General features: G+C 53.7%; 6 protein-coding genes across 6 annotated transcripts; 4 read left to right on the top strand and 2 right to left on the bottom strand.

Annotated features, from left to right (window-relative positions):
- Window positions 1-2,632: 2,632 nt before the first annotated feature.
- On the bottom strand, window positions 2,633-2,854 carry CHC_T00002904001 (hypothetical protein). The gene has a single exon (XM_005714231.1). It carries the CDS (start codon window positions 2,852-2,854, stop codon window positions 2,633-2,635), a length of 222 nt encoding a protein of 73 aa, XP_005714288.1.
- A 223-nt stretch (window positions 2,855-3,077) lies between these two features.
- On the top strand, window positions 3,078-3,308 carry CHC_T00002903001 (hypothetical protein). The gene has a single exon (XM_005714230.1). The coding sequence runs from the start codon at window positions 3,078-3,080 to the stop codon at window positions 3,306-3,308; it is 231 nt and encodes a 76-aa protein (XP_005714287.1).
- A 745-nt stretch (window positions 3,309-4,053) lies between these two features.
- Window positions 4,054-4,488, top strand: CHC_T00002902001 (hypothetical protein). The gene has a single exon (XM_005714229.1). The coding sequence runs from the start codon at window positions 4,054-4,056 to the stop codon at window positions 4,486-4,488; it is 435 nt and encodes a 144-aa protein (XP_005714286.1).
- A 77-nt stretch (window positions 4,489-4,565) lies between these two features.
- On the top strand, window positions 4,566-4,694 carry CHC_T00002901001 (hypothetical protein). The gene has a single exon (XM_005714228.1). The coding sequence runs from the start codon at window positions 4,566-4,568 to the stop codon at window positions 4,692-4,694; it is 129 nt and encodes a 42-aa protein (XP_005714285.1).
- A 9,403-nt stretch (window positions 4,695-14,097) lies between these two features.
- Window positions 14,098-14,511, bottom strand: CHC_T00002900001 (hypothetical protein). The gene has a single exon (XM_005714227.1). It carries the CDS (start codon window positions 14,509-14,511, stop codon window positions 14,098-14,100), a length of 414 nt encoding a protein of 137 aa, XP_005714284.1.
- An 802-nt stretch (window positions 14,512-15,313) lies between these two features.
- Window positions 15,314-19,192, top strand: CHC_T00008790001 (putative adenylate cyclase). Its single transcript, XM_005714226.1, has one exon. It carries the CDS (start codon window positions 15,314-15,316, stop codon window positions 19,190-19,192), a length of 3,879 nt encoding a protein of 1,292 aa, XP_005714283.1.
- Window positions 19,193-22,970: the final 3,778 nt, after the last annotated feature.

The raw sequence follows: 22,970 nt of genomic DNA, 5'->3' as shown, positions 1-22,970 counted from the left end.
CAAACCGAGCGTGTACGCTGCTTAAGATCGCCTCAAACGATACTGCCCCCACGTGGTGACACTCATCGACGATCACCTGGCCGTATCGCTGAACCAGCGGATCGACCTCACCGCGCCGGGAAACGGACTGCACCAGGGCGATATCGATGCGCCCAGTGGGCCGGGATCGACCGCCGCCGATACTGCCAATCGTTTCCTCACTAACGCCAAGGAGCGAGGTCAACTGCTCGCGTCACTGCCTCAGCAGTTCCGATCGATGAACCAAGATCAGGGTGTTCACACCCCGGTGAGCGATCACAGCGCTGGCCGTCACCGTCTTGCCAAAACCAGTTGGCGCGCTCAGTACACCGATTTCGTGCTTGTGTAAGGCCGCCAGGGCGGTTTTTTGCTCATCCCGTAATTGTCCGGAGAAGTGCACCTCAATAGGATTTCCCTGAAATCGCTCGTCAGCGATTTGGCAACTAATGTTGTGTTCCTTTAAAAGGCGTTCGGCAGCATCAAAGCAGCCGCGCGGCAGAGCGATGTGTTTTGGATAATTTTGGGCGCACCCGATCACACGGGGTTTGTCCCAAACCGACAATCGGAGCGCTTGCGCCTTGTGGAAAGCGGGGTTTTGAAAGGCGGCCAATCGAATGAGGCGGTTTGCTAGCGCGATCGGCAGTTGGGACTTCTCAAAGTAGAGCAGGTTCGCGATCGTGAGGTCGATTGATATGGGCAGCGATTCAGGTAGATCCGCCAGTGGGGCAGGGCTTCGATCCCACGGTTTTGCCAGGTCTTGCTCATCAATGAACGATACATCAAGCGGATGGCCACCGCCGCTGGCGGTCGCCGTGAATGCCCGGGCTGCCGCGATCGACAGCCGCTTAATACCCTGCAAGTAGGCCCACTGATCGGCATACGGTTGCCAGTGCTGATCGACGAAGACGCTGCATTGCTCATCGCGACGCAGCTTTTGAAGGGGTAGGGCGATGAGATTACCAAAGCCACCACTGGGCATCACATCCTGGCTGGGAAAGAGGCGATCGTACGAATCCAACTCGAGCTGGCGGGTACGGGCGCATGTATAGCTAATGAGTGCGGTGCCCAATTGACGCGCTTCACTCGCTGGGATCGCGGTTTCAAAGAAAATCCAGACATGGGCGCCCTCACCAGAGCGCGAGATCTCTAGCGCAGCCGGCACCTCAAGGGTTTGGCATGATTCAAAATAGGCCATCGCGTCCTCGCGCCACGAGCTTGAGTCAAAATCAATCGCAAGAAATCGGCAAGTGTTGTCTGGTCGAAGCGGGTAGACCCCCACGGTTTGAGCGCCCGACAGGTGCTTGTAGACCGCGGTATCGTCAAGCGGTACGAACTGCCGATGGCTGCAATCCGAGCACTTGACGCGGGGCTTTTGGCAGATACCTGGGCGCCATTCATTGGCACAGGCGGGTGCATAGCCGCTCCGCGCACTCGAGGCGCTTTCCCACCGTACCGCGAAGAGATCCGAGCGGCCCTCGAATAGATCCAAGAAAAGGCTGACTTTTTGGGTGGTGGTGAGTTCGGTTGCTTTCGCTTGCACCTCGTCTGACGATGCCTTTGTATCACCACGTGTCGATTCAATGTCGTGCGACTGGAGCAATCGCAAGAGGCGGGCGTTTTCAGCCTCTAGTTCAGCTATGCGCGCCTTGTCATCCATACCAAGAGCTTATGCGATGACCATGAGCTGACTGGCCAAGACCCTTTCGTCGGCCACGCAAATTTCGCTGGCGACTGAACCCTTAGGCCTCGGCTTGTTTAGGCCTGAGCTCGTTTTGCGTTTGCGATGCATGCCAAAATCCCATAGGCAGCCAGGATCACCTGATTGACAGCAGGACTGGGATCTTCAAGGATGCCGCTATCGGCTATCAGCTTCGTGATGTGGGCCATGAGCCAGGGTTCTTGGACAAACCCCTCGTACTGACTAATCGACTGTCCAATTTGTTCCGGCTGCAGTCCTTTAGAAAATCTAACGGCTGATGCAAATCGTTCAATTTGAGCCTCATGCTCTTGATCGGTAATAGTCGCAAGTTCTATTGTCGAGAACTTCAAGGGCAAGTGAACAACGATCAATAGATCGATGAGCAAATCCAAATACTGAACCGGGACGTCGGCCTTGGTAAGCGCCAGCACGGACGACAACAAGGTCGGCTGCGAATGATAGATCTCATCACAGAGTCGCTCCTTTGCCTGAAAGTCGAGTGTTTCAGTCATTCGAATAGCAGAGGCCAGGTGGGTGGCGGCAATGAAGGTCATCGGGTGTCGCCAATGGGGCTGAGGTTCACCATTTTACTGACCCATCTATGGATGACTGGTCACGCGCTAAACACGACGGCGAAACCTCTCGACGTTTGTCACCATCGTCAACGAAAATAATACTGGTGTGTACTTGCAAAAGCGGCGATAACACCTTGTCGAGATAAGAAGTTGATTGCGCTGGCGTCAAGGGGACCTGAGCCTGACGACAATCACGTTCAAGCAATCCTGAGCGATCTGATAGACAGTGCAGCCTGTCCCGTTGACAACCGCATCGGGAATCAGTGCATCAGCCCTATCAGGCTTCGTTGGATTGCGACGGTCCAACTGATAAACAAAGAGGTTGGTATCTTCAAAGCGCTCAGCGCTCGCTCATACCCTCGCGCGACGGAGATTCGCCGACGCGCAGTTTTCCGCGCAGTTCGCTGATCGCGGCGTCGTATTGCAATGCGCGGTCGCGTTGGTGCACATAAACGGTCAACCATCGTCGAAATTGTTCATTCAGCGTTGTTTGCTCTTCCCGTGCGCGCGCGTGGGCTGCTTCAATCAGCGTTTCGTCAGCGCTTAAGGTGATTTTCTTCATTCAGCTGCCCAGCTATGTACACGAAATTAGCGTATACGAAACTCGTGTGCCTGGATCGACCTAGCGATCGATGGGGAGATCAAAGTTAATCGGTGAGCCCTAAAATTGGCCTTATTTCCCATGAAATTCAATAGGTTAGTATGCCTTGTAAGCATCATGTCGAATTAGAACAGATTGTTGTCAAACACTTGACATGTTCTGCACATGCAAACATCATTGGCACATGGGATCCATGATTCAAATTCGGCACGTGCCTGACGACGTGCACCGCAAATTGAAAGCGAAGGCGGCGCTCGAAGGCCTGTCGTTGTCTGAGTTTCTATTGCGTGAGGTCCAGGCATTAGCGGATCGCCCCAGCCCGGCAGAGCTTCGAGATCGTCTGGCTTCGCGGGCCGCTTTCCAGGGGCACGAATCACTGGCTGATACCGTCCGCTCGGAACGCAACGCGCGATGATCGTGTTGGACGCATCGGCCGCGCTCGAACTCTTGCTCAATTCACGGCTAGCTGACCGGGTCGCTGCACGGGTATTCGAACCGGATCAATCTCTTCACGCGCCCCATTTAATCGACGTTGAGATTGCCCAGGTATTACGTCGCTCGGTTCGTCGAAACGACATCGACGCCCAGCGTGCTGAACTTGCCTTTGAGGATCTTGCCGACTTACCGTTGACTCGGTACCCGCACCAGTTGCTTTTGACCGGCATCTGGGCTCTGCGAAGCAACGCAACCGCTTACGATGCCGCTTATCTTGTCCTGAGCGAAACACTTGGCGCTACCTTGCTGACATGCGACAAAGCACTTGGCAGCATTCCGGGGCATCACGGTAACGTCGAGGTACTGCACTAGCAAATCGCGTTGCGTGATTGAGATGCGAAGGCGCCGAGCCAAGTGGCTTTACCGTCTGCTATGCAATAAGAGAAGTCTGCGCAACGAACAAACCAAGACCTGCTTAGGCGAATTCACGGGTGTGTCCTTGCCTGCCTGCCGGCTAGACTGACTACCGGAACGGGCCAAGCCATTCCCGTCGCATACCGTATGATCAATGGAGCTACGACTGCGCGCGTGACAAGTTTTCTTGATTAATATCAATCACTTACTGCGCATAATATTAGTTATGTCAAATAAGATACGGAGGGCACTTAGGATCTTACTAGTCCGGTAACTCTTTTCATTTGATAGCATATACGCTATCATTGTGCATGCCAACGATCGTGCTCGATACCAACATCCTAGTGGCCGCCCTGCTGCGCGGTGGTGGTAGCGCCCGGACGGTCGTCAGAGCCTGTCTGACGGGGCAATATCTGCCGGTCCTCGGCCCAGCGCTTTTTGCCGAGTACGAAGAGGTCTTGGGCCGTGAGGCGCTTTTTGCTGACGCGGTCTTGCCCGCCAACGAACGCGAGGAAGTCTTCAACGGGTTTTTGCACCAGTGCCAATGGATCGAAGTGTTCTTTGGGTGGCGCCCGAATTTACCCGATGAGGCTGACAATCACTTGATTGAATTGGCGATCGCCGCTCAGGCCGATGCAATCGTCACGCGCAATCTTCGCGACGTGGCTCGCGGCGAACTGAAATTTCCGAACTTGAAAGTTTTAACCCCTGAACAGTGCCTGGAGGAGTTTCCATGTCCACGTTGACGATTCGATTACCTGATGACAAGCATGAGCGCTTAAAGGCGCTCGCACGCTCGAACCAAATCAGCGTCAACAAGTTAATGGATGAGCTAGCGACTGTTGCGCTCGCTAACTATGATGCTCGGGTGCGCTTTGAAACTCGCGCCGCGGCGGGTGACCCCAGTCGAGCACTAGAACTTCTCGAAAAAGCTGACGCAACCGATCAATAGACTCACTTGCGCGGTCGGCTTGAGCTGGCGTCCACTACTTCGGGGGGCTTTGTCACCTTGTTCCAGCTGGCTCTATAAAACTAGAGGTTCCACATCCACTACATACCAGCAATCTCTGACCAAATGGAAAACGCTCTTTGACGTAACGTCCGATGATTTTCCGCTCTCAATAAATGTCGTCCGTAACGGAACAGATTGTTCACGCTCGCATGTAAAGAGAGAAATCGTTGCGCCTGATCGGCTGATTTGAACCGCTGCATTTGACGCTCCTTTCTTCGAGTTGCCTGATGCGAATTCTCCGCACGATTATTGGCATAACACCGCGTGTCGTGTTCTGCTTTGGGTCGCACTGCCCGGATCGCGGCTGGATAACTGCTAAGCCCGTCCGTCACTACGATTCGAGGCGCCCTGCCCTGTCTCTGCAAAATCTTACGGAAGAAGCGCTCAGCTGCTACACGGTTACGTCGAGGCTGGACTAAGACATCAAGAACATCTCCGTCCTGGTCGACGGCTTGCCAAAGATATAGGTAGTCACCGTTGATCTTCAGAAAAACTTCATCGACACACCAGCGATCAGAACCCTTGGCTTCGCGCCGCTTCAGCGCGCGTTGATAGCCAGGCCCGAATTTCAGACACCACCGACGAACTGTCTCGTAGGAAACGGTCACTCCTCGGTGAGCCATCAGATCTTCGACGTCTCGAAAACTCAGAGAAAACCGGTGATACAACCAAACAGCTGTACTGATGACTTCAGGCGGAAACCGATGATTGACGTATTGACTGGCTTTCTTCATCGCTCAACAATGCCATGGTCTGGACAACGTATTCAATGCCCGCGCGTGACACTTTTTCTTTCTTAATATCAATCACTTACTTCGGATAACGTATCTTATGTCAAATCCAAACACTGCCCGGTTATTTATGAACACTTGGTCCGCCCCACAAGACTTAGTTTGCTTGGTCAGTACGGACAGAATCAGCGAGACCGTCAATATTCACGAAGCAAAGACGCTCCTCTCTCGGCGCATTGACGCAGCGGTCAACGTTAAGTCATTTGCCGTTGCTAAAGCGGGCAAACCGATGGTCAGAGTTGAAGCCTTGTTACCTGCCTACTCGCCCAAACCGGTCGCGCAATGCAATCCAGTCTCCGTACGTCATAGACATCAACCAACCTAACTGAACTAGCTAGGCTGCTAGTCCACTGCCCATCGAGAGTACCTCCCGCGCAGGCGAGACCGACAAGATGACATTGGTCGCCTATCTTCAACTTAAAGCCTAGCAGAACTGCGGATTTTCGATCGGGTCGACGCAGCCTGGCGGCCCAGACGCGCTTATCGTGAACGTTTCACTCCGCTTCCCCAGTGCGCCGCCAACATCGCGGACTATGCTGTAGTACTCATCAGTGGTTGGCATAAAAAAGTCACCATAAACACTAGTCTCTTTTCTCCATATCCAAGTGCCATCATCGTTGGGCTCAATCATTGCGCCCCCCTCCAGTACCTGCCCATTGGCAAATACCAGTACTTCAAAGCAACATGGGTCGAAAGTCGCACTCACTGACCCAATGAGCGTGACTGGTCCAGCGTATTCCCCGAGAAAGCCCCCAGATGAAAAACGTTCTTGGTTCTCGTTTTCAAGCGCGACGATTCGCGTTTCGATCGAGCCAAGGAGAGACGGCCTGACGTCGATCGTCACAGCGGCCTCCGGACCGCGAGTTTCCCCAACTAATCCATAGACGGAAAAGACTGTCTCGCCCGCAGCAGGCACCTCAGTCACGATAAAGCTCACTGTCCATCGACCTTTCAGAACGTCACTAACCAGCGAGACATCTCCCCACGTAGCAACGACAGAACTAGCATCGCTTTGTCCCTCAAAGACAACCGATTGCTCGATCGGAAGCTGCAGGTTGGGCGGGTAATCTGTGATGACGGGCGCAGCGGGAGCTGCAAGGATATTAATCTCTCGCGTTGCCGCTGGACTGGTGCCGGCGCCGTTTGAAGCGACGATGCTAACAGTCGTCGACCCGGGCGCTGGTAACGACTCAGGAGAGAATTCGACTCGCCACTGCCCCTTCGTGTCTGACTTTGTGGTTAGCGTTGTCACGCCCCAACTCACAGCAACCGTGTTGTCTGGATCGGCGGTGCCAACTACCAACACAGCAGAACGTCTCTCGAGCATTGTGACTTGATCATCACCGCTCACCGAGGTTAGCGTTGGCGTGTTTGGCAGTGGAATGACCGGAGGCTCGGGGTCAACTACAACCGATTGCACGACTTCATCACTCGTGCCCCTCCCATTCGAAGCCTTTGCGCGAATCGTCCAAGTCCCCTCCCCCGGCAATTGTTCCCGACTGAACGTTGTCGCCCATCGAGAGGCCTCATTAACAGCCGCTTCTAATGTGGTCGTCCCCCAGGTCACCTGGACACGCGCACCAGAAGCAGCAGCACCGGTCACGGTGACACCTTGCGCTCGCTCCTCGTTGCTAATCACGTTGTCGCCTGTTACCGGATCAATCGTGGGGGCGGGAGGCGGTTCTGGACGGTCGGGCTCGACTTCAACAACCAGCGTGGTCTGCTCGCTTTCGCCGGCGCGATTGCTCGCCTTGGCAATGACGCGAGTCGTACCAGCCTGCGGGATCTCGGACGCTGTATAAATCACGGCCCAGGCACCGGAAGACTCAGTCGAGGCCGACTTGGCGCGCCCAGCCCAGTCAATAGCCACGAGACTGCCTGGCGTCGCGGTGCCTTCGATCGTGACACCGCCTTTGGCCTCATCTGACGATACGCGATTATTGCCTGCCACCGTATTAATTTGCGGCGGTCCGGGGAGCGGTGGTAAGACCTGAACAGATCGAGTCACCGTTTCGCTGGTGCCATTGAGGTTCGATGATGAGACCGAGACTTGCGTGTCGGCAGGTGCAGGGACTTCATCCGTGGCAAAAGTGGCTGACCAGGTCCCCCCAGCACTAACTGTGCTCGTCTTGGATCGTCCTTCCCAAACAATCTGAATCGTCGCCCCCGCAGTGCCGGAACCGGTAATCGTAACGCCATCACGTGCCTCGACAGCGCTCACACTGTCGTCGTTCTCCACGGGCTCGATGGTGGGAGTCGCCGGTAGGCTCAGAAAAACGTTAATGATCCGCCTACTTGGTTCGCTCGTCCCATTGGGATTAGTCGCCACAACTTCGACTGTGATCGGCCCGTCTGATTTCGGTAGCTCATCCGGCCCAAAACTCACTTGCCAACGCCCGGTGCCCTCGACAACAGCTTCTTGTGTTCGCCCAGCTAGCAACACTTGCACAGTACTGCCCGCCTGCGCAGTACCGGTGACCACGACCGGCTGTTGGGCTTCTGCTCGATCCAGCACATCATCCACAGCAACCGCCCCGACAGTGGGCGCGAGTGGCGGCTGATCTTCACGCTGCTGCGGTGCGCCGTCCAACGGCAGGTCTAAGGATTTACCGTCGAGGTCGTACACCAACCCATCAGTGCCAACGAACACAGAGTCTGTACCTAACTGGATCTCACCCACCGTGATCTGTCGATTGACCAGAGGGCGCCAAACAGGCGCGGGGATGGGCAGCTGCTTCAGCCCCGTAATGGGGCCCGCGCCTTGAAAGCGTCCCTGTGAGTCTAAGTACTCGCGGTATTCAAGTTGGTACGCCGTGCGATCACACCCGATCACAAAGGGCGCACGAACCCAACAAATTCGCGGCGATTGAATCAGCAACGGATCCGTGGCGGGAGAAATGAGTTCTCGCGTTTCACCGCCAGACAGGGATTCCACCAACTGACCGCTCGCATCTCGAAACTGCACTGAATGATCATTGTCTAGCTGGGTGATCGAACCATCTGAGCTCAGGGCGACGGTGACTTGCTCGTTGCTCGAGACTTGCTTGATCCGATCTAGCGCAACGCGTCTACCCGTCGGGGCGCTTGATGGTCGCCAGGCCCGAAGTTCGTTAGCAGCGGTCAATCCATAACAAAGTCGGCCATTGACCGTGCCGAGTTCACTATCATTCGACTGAGCCAGTGCGCCAGGGTATTCATCACGACAGCTGTAACTCAAAGCGCCCCTGGGCGTCGGTTCGGGGACGAGCGTTGTGCCCTGAAGTCGAAACAACGAACCGTCCGACATCCGGATCACAGGATAACCTGCGTCAAGCATTTGGACCATGGTGACCGCCGGCGAGGGGGGTGACACCTCGAACGAAGTGGACCCATCCCATGACGTCGGAAAAACAAGCAGACCTTTACCATCACGACGGAGCGCCACGACCGGCTCTAGGCCAAAACGATACAGCTGCGCGAACGCGCGATTCGGGGCGGGTTCGGTCGCTTGCCCGCCGTTTTGAGAGGGATTTAGGTTGGCAATCAGCACACCGTTAGAGCCCAAGACGTAAAGCGTCTCGGTAGTCGGACTCGTGCTTCCCGCTGCGGCACGGCTTCTAACATACCCAATTGGCACCGCTTCAACAGCCAACTCATCACGCCCGTTCCGCACTGCAGTCGTGCCCGCGCCGACGGTCACAGAGGACCAAAGCGTCTCAAACGTATAAGGCACCTGACCCACGTCCCCTAAGACATTGCCGCTGACGTCAGTCAAATCAATCTGCCCATCAGCGATATCGCGCACCAAGACATCGGCGAGGCTTAGCGCTGGCTGGGCATTGTCTGGTAGGTTCGCGGCTCCTGATAGGGCAAACCCTGCGATATTGGCAGCATAGACACCATTCTGAGTGGCTGGCAATGACTCGGAACCGGTCTGATCGTTTAAAGCGTTGAGCAAGATGGGCAATCGTCTTAAATCAGTCAGACGATATAGGCTTGGCAACTGATCATTCACAAGCCCTAACAGCTCTGTATGGGCCTGGGCGATGATGGCGGGATCTTTCCACCCGACCGAGACGCCACGTTGGCGGCCAATTTCCATGGCTCGCTCGTACAACGCTTCTGTCAACGGCGTAATGCCGATGTTCTTTTCATAGTCTGTCAACAGGCCGGTACGGGTTTTTCCCTTGAACGACGCGTCCTTCTGTAATCCTTCATCGTAGTAGACGGCATCGTCGGCTGTGCCTTCAAACGTGATTTTGGCGGGCAGGACACCACCACAGTGCACGTACGTCACCATCCCCTTGGTGCTATCGATGGGCCACGGACCAAATACACGGCCATTCGCTAGCTCTACCGTGACATCAACATTGGTGTACTGACCATCTGAGCCACCGATACCAACTCCCTCACCATTGCCGACCCCACCATCGCCATCATCGCCGCCCTCGCCTTCCTGTTCCCTGACTTGACCAATGGTTGCATCACCAAAATCAAGACCAAAGCCTGAAATCAGCCCCCGTTTGCAATTCGCAGAAACGACCGATTCTCCACCGGCACCACAGGCCGCTAGCATCGTCACGAGGAGACCCATGACAACTGTTTGGACGAGCCGATACACGCTCGGTTGGACACACCAAAAACTGAAAAACTTGCTAGCGATCATCAACCCCTTCCTCTGCCCGTTGTCTAGTACGGAATCATGCTAGGCCGGCAAAACTGGATCGTCATCCCCAATGTTTCTGATAGATACGAGACACGCCGTCCGACTGCCGCGACCACAAACATGTGACCGATGCATTGAATTACAAAGTTGGGTGCTTTGCGACCGACCGGCACGCTTCGAAGTGACGCCTACTTGGGTTTGATGTCAGACGAATTTTTTGCAGTAACCATTAAGGTCAAACCAGTCGTGTCCCGCTCAATACCAATGTCGATCGCGGGATCAATCTTGTTCATGAGCGCGACCACATCCTGTGCGCTTCTTTCAACGAGAGTCCAGTCGCAGAAGTATTCCATATGGATTCGGTACGGATTGTTTGCTGCAATATTGGTCAGAAAGAGCGTACCGGAGGGCTTCAAGGAACGCCATAAACGTCCAAGCAATAGCGCTGCCGCGCGCTCGTCGAAGTAGTCAAAGATGCCGCCACACAGGATTAAGTCAAATGTCTCTGCGCCAAAGCGATTCGACTCTTTGATGACATTGCGCGTCGAATAGGAACAGCTAAATCCCAGGGTTCTCGATTTGACCAAGTCGATCGCGCCTTGGTCCATATCCACAAAGCGCAACTCGCCCTTGAAGTCCGTAGGCGAAATCGACCGCAAAGCCTGCTTTGCATCCAGGCCACCTCCGCAGCCGACTAAGAGTGCGACGCCGTTTTGATGGATACAGCCTCGAAGTAGAGACTCTTGCTTGATCAATTTGTTGCGATGTTGTTGCGTAATGGGGAGAGTCTGCGCGTAGTACTCTACGCAGTCTGCGAAGGATTCCAGCCTGTTCGTTGGAACGCCCAGGGACATCTTCTCGATCGTTTCAAAATCCCCCTGATACCCCCTGGGCCAATTTTGTATCCGGTTGATGTAGGGCGATAGACCAAAGGCACGACGCATCTCGGCTAGCGCGGCTTTGATTTCAAGTTTGTCGAGGCCGCACGACTCTGCCATTTCAATACACAGGCTCAGGTCGGCTAAGACCTTGATCATCGAGAAGTAACGCGAGTGGCCTGATTGATGATTGGCTTGGGCAAGCGCGCTGAACTCAAGGTTTAGGGCGCGTAGCCGGTCAACGACGGCCTCCAGGTTGGTTGCTCTAATCTCACTCAACATGCTGATCTGTTACTCCCCGCAAAACGATTTCGCTTTACCCGGCATTGGGTATCGACGCTCAGTCGGTCAAGTGCCTCGACTTGGGCGTTAGGTACGGAAGGTAAAGACACGTTGCTACTAAGTCATCCCCCCAACGCGGGATGACTGTGCAGCGGACGAAATAGTCAGACGGGAACGTCTATCGCTAGGCGTCCGTGTGTCATCGCTTGACGCGTCAAGGGCATTGAATACGAAGGGACTTTCCATTTTAGGTTAATGGCACGTCAGTGCCATGATTGATTTGTTGAAGATCAATCCCCAATCTTTGAATGAGGAACTCCCATGAATACGATAGTACGTGTCGGCGTCGATCTGGCCAAGCGGGTGATTCAGGTTCATGCAGTGGATAGCAGTGGCAAGGTGATCACCAATCGCGCGTTGCCCCGTTCCCGATTTATGGTCTGGTGCGCACAGCTGCCAGCGGGATGCGTAGTCGCGATGGAGGCGAGTGCTGGCGTGCACCATTGGGCTCGCAAACTGAGCGCGTTGGGACTGGAGCCGCGAATCATCGCGGCGCAGTTGGTTGCGCCCTATCGAATGCAGGGTGCGGGCGGCAAGAATGACGCCAACGATGCCGCAGCAATTTGCGAGGCGGCCTCACGCCCCCAGATGCGTTTCGTCACCGTTAAAACACCCGATCAACAAGGCATCTTGTGTGTGCACCGATTGCGTGAAGGATTCAAGGGTGATCGAACCGCTTGCATTAACCGTATCCGGGGTTTACTAGCCGAGTTTGGTTTGGTGTTCCCGAACAGTCCAAGAAGACTGCGCGAAGTGATTGCCGATGTGATCGAGGATGCGAGTAACGATCTTGCCGGCCTGGCTCGATTAACCATACAACAAGCGTATCTTCATTGGCGTCAGCTCGAAGAACAGATTCAGTGGTGCGATGATCGAATTGCCGCTCATCTCAAGCAAGATGAACAGGCGCAACAGGCCGTGAAGGTGATTGGTGTGGGTCCGTTGACGGCGTCAGCAGTCGTGGCGACGGTCAGTGACCTGAAGCAGTTCAAGAACGGCGCGCAATTCGGTGCCTGGATGGGTTTGATACCACGCCAACACTCGAGCGGAGGGAAGAATAAATTGGGCGGAATCACTAAGCACGGCGATACTTACTTGCGGACACTCTTGATTCAAGGCGCTAAAGCCGCCGTCATGACAGCCCACAAGCGCAACGATCCGATATCGCGATGGGTGTGTCGTTTGCGAGAACGCTCAGGGTGGCAAATAGCTGCCGTGGCGCTAGCCAACAAGAATGCTCGCATTCTATGGGCCGTGCTATCCAAAGGCATCGCGTATGACGCTCGACATGTGAGCATAAGGCCAACACAGTCGTTATCCGCGGCCTGAATAGTAAGACATTCCAACCTAAATTCATTGCAAGGCGACGTTTCAAAGATACTGTCGACAGGTCAGACCGGCAGCGGGCAAACTCGATAAGTTGACTGTGGGCCGACGAGTCGGTGCCACGAGCATTGAATGGAGTCCCGCTGAGCGGTTCGTATCTGGGTCCGCACCAAGTGTGCAACAAGGCCGTCTGTAGATGTGCAGTCTGTCTCTCGTTGACAAGCAAATTCGAAGTCGCAAGGAGCGCCCAGTTGAAGGCCGATGTTGCTGAAACTTAGGAATCGAAACCATCATCAACGTCAAGCTTGACGCCAAGGAAAGTCCCTGTAGTCAACTTAACTGAACCGCGTAGAGCTGCAAAACAGAAAATCGAAATTTGCGATCAAATCAGGTTCGAAATGTGAGCTTTTGTAGCCGTTTCGGGCAGTTTCATGGCGACAATTGGCGCCTTGAGTGAGAGTGAATTCGTCATGCGAGCTTAAGTTGACAATCCGGCGTTAGTCAGCCAATTACTTCGCATGAGAAACTGTCAGTCACTCTGCAGCTTAATATTGGTGGTATCAAAGCTGCAGAGAAATGTGAATAGTTCACAAAACTGCCCTGCACTATTAACAACCCAAGAATCTGCATATTCGTGACACTTGTCTCTCCAATAACTATCAATAAAAACGTTGAGGAACAAGATGGACAATTTGATTGCGGCAAACACTTGGGTTGAATCCAAGCCGGTCGATAACGATGACGCCCAGTACCGGCTAGAGATTGATGTCTTATCGCAGCTGTTCGACTATATCGACTACCCGATGGTGCTGGTTGATTCGACCGGTAAGCTAGTTTGGGGTAATGAGCAGGGCAAAGAGGTCATGGCATCCGGGCAGTTGTTGATAACTGCGCAAGGAAAGGTTATGCCAACGTCAAGTGACGCTTGGCCCCGTTGGAACGATCGAATCAAATCTGCTTCTAATGGCGAAGAGGGTCTCGTCTTTGTTGACGGGGAGACAGGTGGTCAAGCGATATCGATTATTCCGCTATCGCAATCGCGTATTCGAAGGAACGGGGAGCAGGACGATCACTACCGGTTACTTGCCGTTATTTTGGGCAAAGAGCTGCCATGCAAGCCATTGGCACTTCGCCGCTTCGCGGGCAGTTACCGCCTCACGCCTGCCGAGCAACGCATTGTGGCGCAACTGCTTAAGGGATTAGCGCCCAGCGCCATCGCGACGATAAACGAAGTCTCGCTGTCCACCGTCAGGACTCAGATAAAGAGTGTCCTAGCCAAGACGGGTAGCAAGAGTATGCGCAATCTGTTGCTTGCCATTTCCAGGTTACCGCCACTGAAAATGATTCGTTAGGCTCGGCGACTACCAGCCGGTCGGCAAGAGCTTAACGATTCGTATTCGTCGCCTTTCGACCGAAATGTAGCCGCCAACGGCGAGCTCTTTGAGGACTTTGGTAATCATCTCTCGGGACGCACCAACTTGATCTGCGATATCCTGGTGCGTTAGTTTATTTTCAATGAGGCGGCTCCCATCGCTTTGAGGGGTCGCCTCATTTTCTAGAAGCTGGCGTACTCTGCCATAGACGTCTAGTAGTGCTAATCCGCGGGCGCTCTCAGTGGCAACGCGCGCCCGTTGAATGAGGCGCATGATCATATCGAGTGCAAAGTCGGGATCCCGTTGAATATGGGTCTTAAGCACTTCTCTGGAAACGACGGCGCAGACGGTAGGTTCAACAGTGATTATGGAGGCTGATCGGGGGCCCCCATCTAATGCCATCTCGCCCACATACTCACCTGAAAAATAGGTGCTTAGCGTCAAAATGCGGCCAGATGACCCTTCAGAAAATGCCCGGACCGAGCCCTTCTTGACAATAAAGAGGTTATCGCCAAAGTCGCCTTGGCTAATTAAAATTGTACCGGTCTTATATCGACGCTCGACCCCTGCCGCGGCTAATTTTGCGACGCTGTCAGAGAGTTGCCACCTGCGAACGGTCTCCGGTCCGCTGTTAGATCCGGCCGAACTCGGCTCTGCATGACCAGAAATTCCCTCAAGCACGCTTTCTCCTTTCGGTCTGTCAAATGGCCTAGCGGTTTGAGCGTCCCCTGAAATGGGGAACGCACGGCGTAAGCCAAATGAGGTATCCGTTTCTCTTTTTCTCAATTCATACTAGCGCAGATAGCAGTTTGGCCGATCTTGGGCACATCGCCAGAATTGCGGCAGCGGGTAAACCCAAGGCCACAACCCCCAAATTTGGTATACGAATCTCTCACGAATCGATCCCGGGCGTGTACTCTGACGGCGGGCATGGCGATCGAGCATCAAATGAGTCTTCTTGCACTGGTTGGTAGACAAAATGAGCCAAGGTAGGAAAGAATGTTCGGGACAAGGTAAGACCAGCCTTTGCATCTGACAAAGATCCAGATGTGAAGTTTGTAGGGGACTAAGGGGCGTGAAAATCAGGGGGCGTCAAGAGCTATCGCTTGCCTTCAGCGAGGAGGCTAGCCGGATACTGGTGATCCTGAACGACAACGAGGGGCTACTGAGACACGGCTGGGCCCCTGAGCGTCTTGAAGCGCTCATGCATCTTTCGGCGCCTGCCAGCACGGCTCTCCAAGCACACGAAGATCAAGCACGCGGTTATCAAATTGCCCAGGCGATTCTTCCGCCAGATTTGCTTCAGTGTTTAGCCGAATACCCAGCCGGACGACTAAGCCTGCAAATATCGCGCGCATTAGTAAAGATTCCGTTTGAGGTGATCGTTGATTTGACGGGTCCATGGCAATCTCGTTTTTCTATTGTGCGAACGCTGTCCGACCTGGAGTTACCCGACGCTGAGGAAGTCCAGAGTTGGTCGCCTGCGCCAGACGATCGCCTGTTGATCGATGTCATCTCGGATGGCGAGAGCCTGCAGGAACGGCAGGCCTGGGATGATGCACTGATGTCGTGCGGCCTGAGCGGTCTTTGCGAGCCGAACGACCCATGCCTGATCATTGCCAACGATAGCAAGATTGCTCAGGAGCATTTTCGCCGAACAGCTTTGCCTAAGCCGATCGTTTGGATTTGGCCCACTACAGGTGAGGATATCGAAGCTGTTGCATTGTTGACTGGCCATGGACATGCAGTCCTTGCCCTTGATGTCTCACGAACCGAGCAAACCATGCTCCAAGCAGGCTTGCCACTGTTGGCCGCTTGTGCGCGTGGCCAGCCGATCCCAGAAGCGATCCGACAGGCAACGCAGACTGAGGCATGCCCAGGCACGCCTTGGCGCGCCTATAACGTGCCATATCGTTTATTCATTGCTTCGACGAACGGACGGGCAAAGCTCGCACACGGTGAGAATCGTCAAGTCACCGCGCTATCGCTAGATCTAGCGGGGTCCACGTCGCTGATCCAGGCGTTAGGAAGCGAGGGTTATAGCGAGATGCTGAGCGAGCTGCACCAGATCTGCGTTGACTGTGCTGAAGAACGCGGTGGGGTTCAATACGGACGACTGGGCGATGATAGCTCGATGATCGTTTTTGGGCTCCCGCGGGCGCTCGAGGACGCAGCCCAACGGGCGATGACGACGGCGCTGGCAATGCAGCGAGCAATCGCTGCATTGCCTGGAAGCCCGAAATTGCGGATTGGTATCGCAACGGGCCGCGTGTCCGTGCATCAGGATGTGCCGTATGGGCAGACGGTACATCTCGCCGCCAGGCTCCAAGCTTTGGGCGACCCGGGCGATGTCATTGTCGATGCCACCAGTCGCTCGCTATCGCAGCAAGAATTTGTCTTTGGCAGCCAAACGGATTACCAAGTAGTTGACACCGATTTAGGACAGCTCTCCGGCGCTACGCTTCTGGGGAGCAGGGAGAGTCAGCAACCGCTGCCTGCCGCTGCGGCGCTGGCCCCGTTCGTGGCGAGGGAGGCAGAACTTGCCGATATCAAAAGCTATTGGCATCGGTCTTGTGCGGGCGAGGTGATTGCTTTAACGCTCCGCGGAGAGGCTGGCATTGGTAAGACGCGGCTTATTCGAGAGTTTTTGCAGACGGTGGACGGTGAGTCTGCCTTGATATTCCAGATCCGGGGACTGCCTGATTTTCAGCGCAGTCCCTTCAGAAGCCTGATTGACGCGCTCGAGCGTGGCTACCAACTCCAATCGGGCGATAGTACTGAGCACATGCGTTTGACCCTTGAAAAAGGGACTGCCCTACCCGTGACGGCGAACGATGCGGTGTTGCAATTGGTGGTGCTATTGGGGATGACTCCTGCCTCGTCGGCTCCTGGCACAACCCCAAACGCCAGCAAAGAAAGCGGTGAGAAGCTTCGGGCCGATATTTTCGAGACCGTTTACCAGGTCGTGATGAGATGCGCACGGACCCGGCCGCTGGCAGTTGTGGTTGAAGATATGCAGTGGGTCGACCATTCAACGCTCGAGGCCTTAACGAGCTTGTTCAATAGAGTTCGAGATGACCAAGGCTTGCCGATCTTCTTTCTGACATCGGCTAGAGAAGGCACTCAGGCCATGGAGTTGCCTGATACAAATGTGTTGGAGATTGAAAAGCTATCGCACGCCGCTTCTCGATGGTTGGTAAGAGAGATTGGCGGCGAAAAGCTGTCAGCCAATGCTATCGATCGGCTCGCTAAGCGCGCCAACGGTATTCCACTATTTCTTGAAGAGTCGGCCAAGATTGCCGTTGACACTCAGAGAGGGCCGGAAGATTGGCAGACCACTGTCCCTGAGTCGTTAGATGCCCTGCTAATGACTCGGCTCGATCATGCAGGCCAAGACGCTAAGTCGTTGGCGCAGGTGGCATCCGTGCTAGGACGAGGCGTACCAGTTGCGCTCTTAGAAACCATTTCAAAAGACGCAGCCTTGCCGGTCTCCGTTGGAGTATTCGATGAGACGCTTCTGGCGCTTGAGAGCAGTGGCATTGTCTATCGGTCAGAAACCGCCACTTCGGCTCGCTTATCTTTTAAGCATGAGCTGCTTCGAGATGTTGCCTATTCTTCGATGTGGGTGAGAGATCGAAACACCATTCACGCCTTAACGGTCTCCTACTTAGAGACAAGCTTCTCAGACCTTGTTCGACATCAGCCAGACACATTGGCTTATCATTATCGCGCCTCTGGGCAGTATGCCGACGCAGCGCGTGAGTGGGAAAAGGCAGCTACTTTGGCAGCGGCAACGTCCGCCAATATGGAGGCTATTGATCACTTAAACTCGGCTATCGAAAGCCAGAATCAAGTCTCACCCACGATTGATAGCGAACGCGCCGAACTGCGCCTTCAACTGAAACTAGCGGCGCGCCTGATAGCCTCAGATGGATACGGGGCGGCGCTGGTAGAGCAAGTTTACGCCCGTGCCGAAGCGCTTGCCCGCCGGCTGGAAGATAGTGCGGCGAAACTTAAAGCGCAGCTTGGACTGGAAAGCGTTTATGTGATGCGAGGCAAACTACGACTCGCTACAACACTGGCTAGAAGCGTACTTGAAACGGCCGTTGCTTTAGTTGACGAAGGCGCTAATCCAGCAATGCTGATGCAAGCACGATGGGCATTGGCAAATGTACTTTTTCATTCGGGACAGTCGACAGAAGCGATGCTGCTCTTTGAAAAGTGTTTGGCCGAGTATCGAGCCGACATGCACCAGCCTCATGCTGTTCAAGACCCGGGCGTCATGTGCCTGTGTTATTCGGCTTGGGCATTGTGGGAGATGGGTTATGCCGATCAGGCTAAAAGTCGCATCGAAGAAGTGGTCTCGCTGGCCGGCAGGCTCAAGCACAAGTTTAGCGAAGCGCAAGCTCATGGATTTGCGGCAAGCCTTTGCTTGTTTCGAGGGGAGTTGGACCAAGGCCTATCACATGCGGAAAGGTCAATCCAGATCAGTGAAGAGTCGGGCTTTAGCGTCTGGTTTGCCCACGCCACAATCATTCGGGGCCGTTTGCGCGCCTTAACGAACCGCAGCGATGACTCGATAGCGGAAATGTCAAAAGGCTATCAATTGTGGGCGTCCACAGGCGCTGTGATTACCTGTCCATTCTATTTAGCCCTGATTGCAGAGACTCACTTAGAAAGAGAGCAAATTGAAGCCGCTAAAACCTGTGTAGATCAGGCTCTTCAAATTATTGAAAGCTCCAACGAGATGTATCACAAAGCCGAGTTGCTTCGGTTATCGGGACAGATCGCCTATGCAAAAGGTGAACCCGTTCAGGGACAGGCTCTTGTTGCGCAAGCGATTTCTCTCTCCAACGAACAAAACAAGCCAGCATTCGCTTTACGGGCGTCGATGGTGGCGAGCGAACGCCTGAGTCGAAACGGCCATCATGAACAAGCCAGATTGATGATCAACCAAGCCATTGAGCCATTTAGTGAGGGATTCGATACGGCTGACCTTTTAGCAGCCAAATACTTGCAACAAACCCAATCGACACAGGTGATCTCACCCAGCAATTCTGATGGATCAGAACATCGTCGGTAATGTTCTTTGAACAGAACTTAGCCGATCACGACAAGCTTAGCGCCGGACACCCAATGCTTATAAATCCAGAACCACGACCTGACATTCCAATCCCATACGGTACGGTTAGTCATCATCGGCACAACCAAATTATCCGCTCTCATCTTGAACATGGACTGTGGACAAACGAGCTTTTACAGATGTTAGGGCAACAAGGTGTCTACGAATTCCCAAGCATCTTTTGCTTTGAGGAAGATCCTGCCCCACCGGTGACAACCTATAGGTCGTCGGGACATCAAAAAGCGCTTATCGTCTCCGATCCAGGCCTTGTTCGAAAGATCCTGATTAACGAAGAAGGTAAATTCAGTAATGTTCCCTATGCTGAGCTGGGTGATCGCAGTTTTGTGTTGGCAATGGATCCGCATTTAGGTGACGGTAGCAAGCTCCACAGAAGGCAAAGCGCATATATTAAACAGTTGCTCGACATGAAGACACCTCAACTGAAGGAACTTGTTGAGAGATCAATTGAACATGCTACTTCGTCAACCCTAAGTCAATCAGAGTTCGATTTGGCAGATCTTGCAGCCGAGGTGGCGGTCCGCTTCTGTGGTCTTTGGTACGGATTTGCATCAAAAGACCATCTGCTAATTAAGCAGGCGGCGCTGGCTGGATATCGTGGCCTGACTTACATCAACTTAGAACGCCACTTCGAGCGTGACGACTCAGTCATCCTGCGCGCTAAACAGCTAATGGCTCAATTGCATGCGCGAACCGCAGAGCTTATTAATGAATACGGCGATCTTCGGTGGCATCATCGACAGGTTTCTGGAAACCTGAAACGATCAAAAGCCAGGGCGACACAGCCAGAGGGCGTTGAACCATTAGCTGACTGGGATCTGACGACGATTGGAAAGCCTCTTCTCAAGCAGATTGCCAATTATGAGAAAAAGGAGAATGACGAAGTTGAGTTTACGCTCACCGAGTTGTCGTCGATGGTTGTTGGCCTAATCGTTGGCACGGTGGGTAACGTACAGGCTGCCACATGCCTAATGTTGAAAAAGCATTTTGAAGCCCCTAACCAGCATATCGATCCTTCAACATTGATTGATACCCTCCCACCTGTCCCATTCCTGACAAGAAGAAGCGTTGAAGAGTTCAAGTTAAATGACCAACCGTACCCGAAAGGTATGGATATTCTGTTGTGCCTGAGTGCTGCGAACTTTGATCCTAATAACTATCTACCCGGCATGGGCATGGGTGACCCAGGAAAAACGCCGAAAGAACGAAAGAGTCAGCACCGGTGTTTGGGTGACTCCATTGGCAGCGAAATTGTCACCCAGCTTGTCAAGGCCGTTCTTGATTTGCCTAGCATTGCCGAAGTTATGGACCCTGTTAGCGGAGATCCCAAGGGGTTGCAGCGGCGCTTAAGTTTCGCCTGCACCGAGTATCGTCTTACCCATGAACGTTCGGTCCGCCTAACTCAGCAGCCGTTGAATGTATTGATGAGGGTTAAGACACCGGTTGATTTCCATGCCAGCGCGATCGCACAGGTTATTTCAGTGGGTATTCCCAGGATTGAGAAAGCCTTGCGAGGTTCAAAGCACGTCTACTTTGCTTGGTTTCAACTCTTGGATTCAGGTCGAGTGTTAGCCCTTCACACCGTCTATGACGGTGATTTTGATGCCTACGTACAGCACTTTGCCCTTGAAGTGGACGATTTGTTTGACCAGCTTTTCGAACATATTGAAGGGGCTCCACCTTTGCCCGTACGCGAGAATCCAGCCCGATTTGTCGAAGTAATTCGAGCCAATAATTATCCCACGCTGGGCAACTACTTTTACAGTGCGCTGCCAACGAGGGAACTCACTGAGCTCAACAATCAGGGGGGAGGTTAAGTGCCTACACCTAATTTAAGAGCTGGTCACATACAGCATTTGGTACTTAAGGGTGCCAAGCGGGAAAAGGTCTGTCATCAAATACTTCGATTCGACGACTCGGCTCACGCACGTCGATTCCTGAAGCAATATGTGACGTCCAAGCTAACCTACCTTACACGCAGGACTTTAGCTAATGACAAACCCATCTTCTCTTTCGGCTTGACTTTCAAAGGCCTAGAGGCACTGAGTCTCCCCGATCGGTACCTGAATTTGTTTGCGACACTGTCAAAACCCTTTGCTGAGGGAGCGCCGATTCGCGCTGCCACGCACCTGGGCGACACGGGCGAGAGCGCGCCTAGGCATTGGGGACCTGGCTTTAGTCTCCCTGAGGCTCATGCTTTAGTTACGATCCATGCGAATCCTGATGACTACGATAGCGCTAGGGAAGAACTAGAAGCAGAGCTAGAACGCGAAGAATACAGTGGCGTGACGCCTGTCGGACCACTCATTGAAGGCGAGCATCTTAGCGCCCCACCAGGCCAGAGTGACTCTAGTGGCGCCAGTAAAGCTCGATGGGTGCATTTTGGCTATCGGGATAATCTCACCAAACCAGTCATTGGTGGCTTAGAAGGGAAACTTGCTGGGTTCGAAGTTAAAAAAGCCGGTGAGCTGTTGTTGGGCGAAGCGCGCGAAATTGGTGATAACCCGTGGAGTCTGACCAAAGCAAAACCTAAAGTGAAAGATTTCTTTCGGCATGGGAGCTTTGGCGTTTTCCGGCAAATTGAGCAGAATGCGCAAGCTTTTGAAAACCAGATCAACATCTGGGCAAAGCAGCTGATTGCACAAAAGCCTAAATACGAGACTAAGGATAAAGGCAGGGAAAGCGACGAAGCACAAAATAAAGGGCCGGGAGACGAAAAAGAACCGGAACAGGAAGAAAAGGAACAGAAGGAGAAAGAAAAGTTCAACCAGGCTCGTGAATTCATCAAGGCCAAACTATGCGGTCGGTGGCCCAATGGTGAAGTGGTTGACCCGTTGGATTTCTTTAGTGGCCCGTCCAAATACGACGAAAAGAAAGAGCCGCCATCGTATGACGGGGATGAGCTTGGTTTTGGCTGCCCCTTGGGCTCACATATTCGACGTATGAACCCAAGGGATGAAGACGCGGTACAGTCTCGACCACGAGTTTTATTCCGTCGCGGAACGCCGTATGGGAAATGGTATGACCCCAATGCTAACGAGACAGATGCCTCGACTAATCGAGGATTGCTTGGGCTTTTCTTTTGCAGTGACCTACAAGACCAGTTCGAACATTTATTGGGGCAATGGGGTAATAGACGATCGTTAGGGGCTCCGGGCAGTCTCAGCGCTAAAGATCCGTTAATTGGGCATCATGATGACTCGCGGGCGGTATTTCGCATTCGATTTATTCGAGAGAGCACAACTGGCGAGACCCAACACGAATCGCAGCCTGTTGAGTTACATGGATTCCGTCCGTTCGCGGTGACGCGGGGCACCGCCTATTGCTTCTATCCAACAAAGACCTGTCTTGAACTCATCATCAAGAACGATTGGAGTGAAGAGCAGCATCTGGCCTCGGCATGAGCGACACACCCGAACAACAAGCGTCAACAGTTACGCCGGAGATGCTGCGCGAAGAACCACCAAGAGACCGCTGGTGTGATCTGGTATTAACGGGGGGCATCGCGAGTGGCGTCGTTTATCCGTGGGCCATTCTTGAACTCGCCAGGAAGTTCCGGTTCAGGAATATTGGTGGCACCTCGGTGGGCGCGATGGCCGCGGCCATTGCGGCAGCGTCTGAGTATGCGCGCCGTCACGGCAACCAACACCCTTTTGAAGCCATGCGCTTGCTTCCTGAAAAGCTCGCCAAAATGATTCCATCTGCTAGGGGCCAAGGCGAC

Source organism: Chondrus crispus, genomic scaffold (assembly GCF_000350225.1).
Source record: "Chondrus crispus Stackhouse genomic scaffold, scaffold_160, whole genome shotgun sequence".
Taxonomy (NCBI): domain Eukaryota; phylum Rhodophyta; class Florideophyceae; order Gigartinales; family Gigartinaceae; genus Chondrus; species Chondrus crispus.
The sequence above is the reverse complement of the archived record's forward strand: the minus strand, read 5'-3'. Positions and strand labels throughout refer to the sequence as shown.